General features: G+C 46.1%; 1 protein-coding gene across 4 annotated transcripts in view; it reads right to left on the bottom strand.

The window, feature by feature from the left end:
- Positions 1-550: 550 nt before the first annotated feature.
- Positions 551-9,502, bottom strand: part of lzts2a (leucine zipper, putative tumor suppressor 2a) — a 171,756-nt gene continuing 162,804 nt past the window's right edge. For all 4 annotated transcript variants that reach the window (XM_078565158.1, XM_078565156.1, XM_078565157.1 and 1 more), the window contains exons 4-5: positions 4,426-5,298; positions 551-1,557 (exon numbers count right to left, since the gene is read on the bottom strand). In XM_078565158.1, coding sequence (XP_078421284.1) covers positions 856-1,557; positions 4,426-5,298 — 1,575 coding nt within the window. In that variant the 3' untranslated portion in view covers positions 551-855. The remainder of the gene's footprint in view (positions 1,558-4,425; positions 5,299-9,502) is intronic.

Here is a 9,502-nt window from a genome sequence, read left to right as displayed (position 1 = left end):
GTGCAATGGAATTGTGATTAAAATAATAACCAACATTACCAGCTGATAGCACAGATAATTTGGCTAAGGGTTTGACATATTAAAATATACATACGGCAGAAATGACAGGTCTCTTTCCAGTTGGCCAACAACAAAGGAAATCGCCTTCAACATTTCATGCCATTTTATAAATGGTGGATCGTCCTTTTACCTGGACACTTCCCAATTTAATGTATGTCATTTTCAAATTTTATTTGATATACTTCCATTTCAATGGAAGTATGTCCCACTCAATTAATCTTTGTAGTTATTGCTTTTGTTCCTTTAAAATGAAAGGCTTCTTCACCCATTAGCCAAATTGCTCAGCCCTGTCATGTCTGGTGATGGTGAATGAGTGGCGATGACTGTTCGCCAACTGATCTCGGAAATGAGAAACACACTGACTCAAAGGCAGCGCCAGCACATGTAACATCAGGAACTGCAAATCAAACTGCCCGCTAGTGTTGTGCGTTGCTGCAATGCTACCGTTTCAGTAGCAGTGCCTGTCAATAGTATAAACAGCCTTTACTCATGAATACCAACTGCTTTATTTCATTTTTCCCTCCTTTGGCTCATACTGCAAGACATTGGAGAGGACTTAATAGAAACAAAGGAAGACAACAATGTACCTCCATGAAAGCAATAGGTAAAGGTTTCCAAATGTGCCTACAAGGAGAATGTGTCAGGTTATCCAAAGCCGTTAGGTGTCCTTTTATTGTGAACATCTGAATAAACTTGAACAGGTTAAAGAATTATGATTGTCCATTATGTCAGTATTATATTTATTCAACACAAGATTTGGCATGGGTGTTTTGTCCTTTACTAAAATCATTTTTTTTAGATTTCCGTCGCAGTGATTTCCTCAAATCGAATGTCCTTGTTCCGCATTTCAAGGCCATCAATTTCCCTGGATTCCAGTTCCAAACTGAATTGCCTCATCTCTCTCTCCAGCTCTCGATTTCTCCTGTACATTTGGATGTAGTTATGCTGAAGCTGTTTCTGGTACCTAATCACTTTCTCTTTCTCCCCTTGCCAAGTGCGCCGCTCCACCTCAAAGTTCTCTAGCTGATTCTCGCACCTCTTCCTTTCGTACATGAGTTCAGCCCTTAGCTTTTCGACCTGCTGTCGCAGAGCCTGTTGGTTGTCTGCATTTTGCCGTTGAACTTTGGCTTCATCGCTCTCGTACATCAGGAAGGGGTCCTCCCGCTCCTGGCATGGACCAACTGCATGTCTTGTGTTGTCCAAGGCTTCTCTTAGGCCGGAGGTCTCCTGCTCCAACTTGCCCACCTTCTCCCTCAGTAGTTCCGCTTCATTCTTCTTCCGTTGAAGTTCGTTCTCGCAGACCTCCAGCTCTAAGGTCTTTGTGTGGACTGAATCCCGGAACTCAAGGATCTCATCCTCATGATCTTGGAGTTCGGCCCGTATTTCTCGGAGCTGCGCTTTCAAGGAGACAATTTCATTCCCCTTCAGGGACAGGTCAGCCTGGGAGTCCTTCAGCTGTTGCTTTAGAAGAGAAATCTCTCCTGACTTCTGGCAAACCTACAGAATGAATACAATAACAGAAAAAGGGATTAGTTTAGCAAAGTGCTCCCTTAACTCCATTGGACTTTGCTCTGTATTGTCCTGACCTTTCTTTCTCTTTAATTTAGAAATGAGAGTGAAGAGCCAAGGCCTATGGTCCAGGAGCAGAAGCAAAGCTAGAGAAGAAAAGGATTGAGTAATGGTTACCTGATACCAAGCTTGAGTTTCAGAAGCTTCTAGACTGTAGAAAGAAGGAAAGACTGAGATCTATGAAATAAAGACCAAATTGGCGTAGAGTTGTTGGATGAAAGGGGAAATCATCAGATGAAGATTTGGAGAATTGAAGAGTGCTGGTAAGATGGGAAGATTAAGAACACGATCAAAGGCTAATTATGGAAAAAGGAAGAGTAATAAAGCATATTACAGGCAGGTGAGGGAGACATCCTTACGGGACTTATTTGCAGGGTTTGATAAAAGCTAGCACCATTATAAAACTGGTTATACAGCCAAGGACAATTAAAGATGCTTTTGGTGATTTACATCGCATTTTGCTAATCGTTAATGTGGACTTCTGTTTTGCAGAATATTGTTTGAAATTCCAGTGTTACCATTACATTTGACACACACGAGCTGCTCTCTCTCCCAAATACAGATGCCAATCTCTTCCCTTGCAGGATGGTACAGCCCCTTTAACTAAACTTGGAACTAAAGGTGACAGAAAATTTCTGTGACTTTTTCTGCTTTCCATCCTCTTTACCGACATCTTTGTTATCTATCTCCTGCTATAGCTTCTTGTTTAGAAAGCCCAGACTTTAAAGTGCACAACAATTTGATCATTTTGGAGGGTTTAACGTAACCCTGGTTTTCAGTGGCACAGTTGTGGCTGCGTGTACTGACAAGACAGCAAAGCTCCCGTCTCTCATTTCGGATTGAACAGCTTTCTCTAACATAGAACCATAGAACACTACAGCACAGAAAACAGGCCATTCGGCCCTTCTAGTCTGTGCCGAAATATTATTCCGCTAGTCCCATTGACCTGCACCTAGTCCATAACCCTCCAGACCTCTCCCATCCATGTATCTATCTAATTTAGTCTTAAAACTTAAGAGTGAGCCCGCATTTACCACGTCAGATGGTAGCTGGTTCCACACTCTCACCACTCTCTGAGTGAAGAAGTTCCCCCTAATGTTCCCCCTAAACCTTTCCCCTTTCACCCTAAAGCCATGTCTTCTCGTGTTTATTTCTCCTAATCTAAGTGGACCCAAGTCACAGCTAGAGTTTATGGAGTGGGGAATAGAAAGGATGGTGATTGGGTCATGGGGAACTGGGAGTGACCTCAATGGTATGTTTCAATCCTTTTTAAATTCGTCGTCATTAAGTCTTTCTGCACAAAACATCATCCAATTGAGATAACAGGGAAGGCGAGTTCAACCCACGTAATGATTTCTTCAACTTCATTTCACTTGCAGCCTTATTTAGTGCTCACGGAATGGTGTGCCAATAGAAACAGAGAAAGGAAAAAGAGAGAGAAAGAAAGTTCAGAGGCATGAGAGTTTATCCCATTGAAACATTTAATACTCTTCACGACCTTCACTAACAGGATAGATGCTGAGAGGCTGTATCCTCTGACTGTAAAGTCTAGAATTAGAGGACATGGTCTCAGGATAAGGGGTGGGCCATTTAAGACTGAGATGACGAGAAATGTCTTTACTCAATGGGTTGTGAATCTTTGGATTCAGAGAGCTGTCAATGCTCCATCGTTGAGTACATTCAAGACTCAGATTGGTAGAGTATTGGGCACTAAAGGAATCAAGGGATTTGTGGATCAAGAGAAAGTGGAGTTGAAGTGAAGTGAAGATCGACCGCAATCTGGTTGAATGATAGAAAAAGCTCGAAGAGTTAAATGACCTACTCCTTTTCCTATTTCTTATGTTCTTGAGGAGAAAGAAAGAGGGGGGAGAAAAAGGAAGAAAGACAGGATGCTGAGAAAAACAAGATGGTGAGCGATAATAAAACCAATGGGTCGCCATGGCTACCCTGGTATGATGGCTGAGCAAGTGGCAGAAAGGCTCCTTATTTATGCCAGTCAGGCATCTAAACAGGTTGTAGGATTTTGGATTCCAGGATGCAGTCAAGAAGTGGGGAGTGCCATTTGAGCTCTGCCCACTGGTAACAAGCATCGAGTGTATTACCAGCAGTTCCTTTAATGGAACTGGACCATAAACCTTGGCTGAAGGCCATTCACAAAACAGTACAAGAAGAATTTCATTTTTTGGGTGTTCATGGGTGCCCTGATCACCCTGCCACCCACCTCCCCAACGCACCACCCACCCACCCTCCCCCCGCCCCACTCACCCACCCAGAAGAACTTTGCACCTTTAAGCAGCCCCCAGCATGATTGCTTTACCCCTTGGTATGGTAGATGGCCATTTCCCATCCCCCCCACCCCTCCCCCAAATCTGGTGAGCTACAGGCAGCACTCCCACTTGGCACCTGCAGCATGCCAGTGCCACGCTAATGAACACCGGGGCTCCAAAAGGTGAATGTGCTCAGGATGGCACCAATGGTCTAGCAGAATGGACGCTCCACTTGCTTTGCACAGTCACCTCCTAGGCATGGGTGAAGTGTGATGGGGGTGGCCAGGGGCCATAGGACCTTGTCCTCGCACCTTAGCTAACTAATCAGCCTGGTAGCCAGGCAGGTTTGGTGCATGAAGCTATCTTTGTTGCTTGCAAGGGACAGGGAATATATTGCCTTTAAATACTGATGACTTCAGTCAATTCAAGCTGACCTTTATTTGGCTAAAATTGAATGCAACCTTGAACGAGAGGGGTGTCCTACCAGATAAAAGGCAATCCAAAAACCTTCTCAAACCAAGTGGCCTACCTCCCATTTGGTCTCCTCCAGTCTCGGGCCCAGCTCAGTTTGCTCTTTCTCGATCAAGGCACACTTCTTCTCCAGGATTTCGCGCTCCTGCAGCAACTGGGCAAAGTCCTCCTGGAGTTTCTTCTTCTCCTGCTGGAGCTGGAAGACCTGAAGCTGGAGGACCTGCTGCATGCGCTGGGCCTTCTGCGAGCTCTGCTTGAGCTTGGCCGCGCAGCTTTGCCTCAGCTCTTCCATCTCCTGCTCGCAACGCCTTTGCTTCTCCTCGTAGATCTGGCAGAGGGCGGCCTCGTTCTCGTCCAGGCTCTCCCGCAGCTGCTGGAGCTCGGTGTCCCGCTCCCGGAGCCTCTCCTCCAGCTCCCGGATGACCAGCTCGTGGCTGGAGACGGGCGAGCGGTCGCAGGAGCCGCTGTCGGACAGCGGGTGGCCCCGGCCATTCAGCGAGGCCGTGCTCTTGCTGGAGGAGGAGCGGCCGCTGTCGGAGTTCGACAGGCCGTTCAGTCCAGTCAGGCTCCTCTCGTGGAAAGCGTGCTGCCCGCCGGCGTCCAGGTTGATGTGCCCAGTGGAGGAGCTGACCGGGTCTGGGTGATGGCCGCAGCCCGTGCTGTACGTCGGGAGGCTGGACAAGGAGTTCCTCCCAGAGTCCGACATGGTTCCGGAATGTGCGCTGTTCCTGCAGTTGTAGCCCTGCAAGGAATTGCGCTTTTCGACACAGTTAACGGACCCCACCGAATTGGCGTTGAACAAGATATTCAGACTCCCTTGACTGTCCGACAATCCGTTAGTAGGACGAGGAACAAGGTACTGGACAGAGTTCCTGTTCTTGGCCAGAACGGGCTTGAACGCTGTCGGTCTGATCAAATTCTTCTCAATGTTCTGAAACACAATTAAAAATTAATCAGAAAAAAATTCCACAGAGGGAGAGAGAGAAAAAAAATACATCTGGCATTTAAAGGAGATCTTCATTAAATTTAACATTTAAATTCGATTTTATTCAAGGAGGGGGTGAAGAATCATCGACACTTGATATCAGACACACGGGTGTGGTGCTGGACCAACAGGTTACACATCCTTGCGACGAATGGCTACAGGCCACTGGGGAAGAAAAAAAGGTCTGGCATACATTTACTCATTCAATCAAATCCCCTTTAATAGTTAAAGTGCCTGACCTGCACAGCCGTATAAAACACTGCCAGGTTCCAGAGCCAGACAATAAAAGGGAGCCCGCTGACCAAATGTTTAAACCTGGCAGTGGTACTTTCCAAGCTACCTGCAGCTGACTGAGTTTCATTCCGGTAGAGCCCACAGCTGCACACACTCTTCTTTTGGAAACACAGATCAAAAAGGGCAGCGGTGGATTGGCTAGAGGAGAGCTTTAAAACGTTTCCTTCGTTCACCTCATTCACTCCGTCCAGTTACATCCTTATTATAAACCACCCAATCTGTCCACAGGGTCCACGCCAACTCCGCCCTTGGGTTGAGTCCCCAGGACCGTGGAAACACAGGGAGCTGGGTCCACTCGCATTCCCACTGAAGCAATCGCCACCCAATTGCACGGACAGAGAGCACTCCCCCAGATAGGAAGCAGTGCACATAGACAAGGGAAAACAGCACCAGTAGTCTCACCATGAGCTCATTCAACTCACTGCAATTTGGAAACAAATCAAAGTTTCCAATAGGTTGCTGAGGTAACTTAAGGCCAAGTAGCTGAGAACCTTCCAATCAAACAGTACATGCTGCAGAAAAGCAGCCTCCTATTTCTGTTGGGAGACCATCGCACTGTGTTAAATTAGTCAAGACTTGGACCTTCCATTGTACATTAAGCTGCCCCGCACTGAGTATTTCAAATGATCAACACCCACTGTATCACAAGGCAAGGTTATCAACAGAGAGTGATTCTCAGTGATCTGACTGATTTGATATGACTGTGAGTGGGTAAAATGTAAGCACCCTTTGGCAAAGATCAAAAGCTAGCTGAATTACTGGGATGATATACTGATAGAATATTCACAGAGTAGCCAGCCTATCTGATAAAAGGCAACAGTAAGCAGTCAGCCACATCTGCACCCCCTGGACAAAGTTTCTAGGGGGGGTAAGAGTTTTGAGGCTGATCCCTGGGATGAGGGGTATGTCTTATGAGGAAAGCTTGAGTGGGTTGACCCTATTGGAGTTCAGAAGAACGAGAAGGGATCTTATTGAAAAGTAAGATTCTGAGGGAATAAAAGCAAAACACTGCAGATGCTGGAAATCTGAAATAAAAACAAAAAATGCGACAAAAACTCAGTAGGTCTGGCAGCATCTGTGGAGAGAGAAACAGAGTTAATGTTTCGAGTCCGTATGACTCTTCTTAGAGCTGTGAGGGGGCTTAACAGGGTAGATGCTGAAGGGGCACAGTTTAAAAATAAGGGGTCTCCCATGTAAGATGGAGATGAAGAGGAATTTCTTCTCTCAGAGGATCATTAGTGTTTGAAATTCTCTTCCCCAGAAAGCAGTAGAGGCTGGGTCACTGAATATATTCAAGGCTGAGTTGGACAAGGGAGTCAGGGTTATGACGGGGGGGCGTGAAGGTGGGTGGGGGGTGGGATGTGGGGGGGGTGGTGAAGAGGAGCGGGCAGGAAACTGGGGTTACAGCCACATGATCTTGTTGAATGGTGGAGCAGGCTTGAAGGGCTAAGTGACCTACTTCTGCTCCTATTTCCTATGGAAAATTGATTTTCATTCTGTCACGAGTTCTAATTCTATGATTTAATAAACTCTGGGAGGGGCAGGGGTGGAATTGGGCATCAGTATCACCTATACTGCTGCTTGAACCCCCAAATCCTCCAAATACGCTCGACTAATGTCCCTCAAAGAGAGAAAGATGCGACATGTCAGTCACATCATCAGAGCTGACAGTAAACAAAGCCAATTATTGGAGGGGAAGATTGACGGAAAACGGAGAGGGAAGCAGAGGAGAGAATGGATGACAGAACCAATGGATTGGATACAGTTGACTTAAGGGCAGCATGGAGCACGGGGACAGACAGAGGGGAGATCCACGGCAGTCAAACTTCTAGGAAGAAGGTGACACGAATAAATCAACAAATGTCCCTTTAATGACACAGAGCAGGCCAGGTATGGTGACCGATGAACAGGAATGGGTCCTCCTGCACCAACAGAAGTCGACCCCGTTTTTGAAAGTTTTCAAAGCTTCAAAGGTTGACTTAGACGCTGCTGACACTGGAAATCTGAAATAAAGGTAGAAAATACTGGAAATACTCAGCAGGTCAGCCAGCGTCTAATGAAAGGCCATCAACCTAAACCGCTGGGTGGTGGTGGTGGTTGGGCCTGTCGCGTGCAGAGACAAGTAGGTAAGCCCTGGCAGCCGCCAGCAGATTCCGTAGGTGGGTGGGAGATGGGGGAGGAGTCCCTCCTATTCGAGCTCCCTGTGGCCTGTGGAGGGACCCCGGGCAGCAATAGCCATCCCCTAGTTTCACCAAACACCCCCTTCCCCACAACTCCTCGCTGCGGCCTGTCTGACTGGCCCCAATGCCCACAGACCTCACTTACCTGGTTTGGAGGGCAGCATACTACCATGGTCTCCTCTTCTTCCCAGGTGCAATCCCAGCAGTGGCCATCACTCCAGGTGGCCCTGCTTAGGCTACTGAGCTGCCAGCCCTCTGATTGGCTGGCAGCTCTTGGGGGACAGGCAGCAATCTCACCAATTATTTGAACCCCACTGGCGACGCTTAAACCTAGCCTTTGATACAGTCTCTCTGTCTCTCCACCAATGCTGTCCAGCCTGCTGAGTATTTCCACCATTTTCTGTTTTTATTTCAGATATCCAGCAGTGTTTTACTTCTACTTTAATAACTTCTTAATTCACTTACGATTTGAATTTGAAACTGTGGCCTGACTCCCTTATTAAATCAGCCAGTAAATTAAGTGTTGGCATTAATCTTCAATAACAGCATTGGACAAATCTCTTTTAGTCTTCATTTGGTGTTAGTATTAGCTGTTGTTAGAATACGTGTCATTCAATGGGGATTAAAAAATGGATAGCAAAGAAAGAGACTGAGAGAGGGAGCAAATGAAAAGAAGTGAGAGAAAGGCCTCAATTCAATCTCAGGTTTTAGCTGATGCCTCTAAACCACAAGTGGAGCTTCATTCTTGTGGTTTAAGATCCCATCTGCACTCGATTAAATTACAGTTGTTTACGCACTCTCACAGTTCCATATATAGAGCACTTCGAAAGAAACAAATAATTCAAAGCACTGGGATTGTGTTTTTTTTTAAGGAATGTTAGAAAGCCCTCAGGGATCCAAAGTTGTATTTGAAGCAGCAGCTTTTAATGGAGCTGTTACCATTTAACAACTCCCCCTTGCCAACTTTGACAAAACCTTCCTGAGTCTCGCAATCGCATTGGGCAAGTGCTATTATGTCGAACCTCGGATGATGTTTCTCTGTCTGCTATTTTAATGGAGGTGTTAGCCCATTTAACATAAAATACTGGACAAGGGAATTCCACCCAAACATTAGTGCCGTTCGATCAGTGCCAGCTTGGCTCAGTTGGTAGCCTGCTCACCTCTGAGTGAGGACAATGTGGGTTTCGAGCACCACTTTGGAACTTAGCACTGGGCCAAAGTAGCAGTCTGAAGGGGAGAATGCTGCGAGGCCTGTAATGTATTGTAACCCACAAGAGTGGAATTTGACAGGCTGTTAACCGAAGCATAAGATTGAAGCCTTGGAAGCCTACACACTGTGGACTATGAGAAGTGTAGTTGAATCTGTCTTGAGCTGCTGGAAGCAATGTACATTGTGGGTACTAAAGACCCAATGTGTAGCTATGTGACAACGTGACATCAGCAGTTATATTTTGTGATGATGACCAGTTCATTATCAGCAGGTTACACAAAGAATATTTTATATCATACAACATACTTAATACCGCATTTGTTAAATGCCTCCAATTCTTTGAAACTCTAAATGTTTGCTCTGTACAAAGCTCTTTTAGTAGTACAGAAGCTGAGTGTTGCTGAGAAAGGACATTTTAGTCCTGATGAGTGCAAGACAAAAACCTTCGACAAAAGGTCTTTTTTCA

The sequence above is a fragment of the Cetorhinus maximus genome, chromosome 20 (assembly GCF_964194155.1).
Source record: "Cetorhinus maximus chromosome 20, sCetMax3.hap1.1, whole genome shotgun sequence".
NCBI classification, from domain to species: Eukaryota; Metazoa; Chordata; class Chondrichthyes; order Lamniformes; family Cetorhinidae; genus Cetorhinus; species Cetorhinus maximus.
Note: the sequence above shows the minus strand (reverse complement) of the source record. Positions and strands in the feature narration are given on the sequence as shown.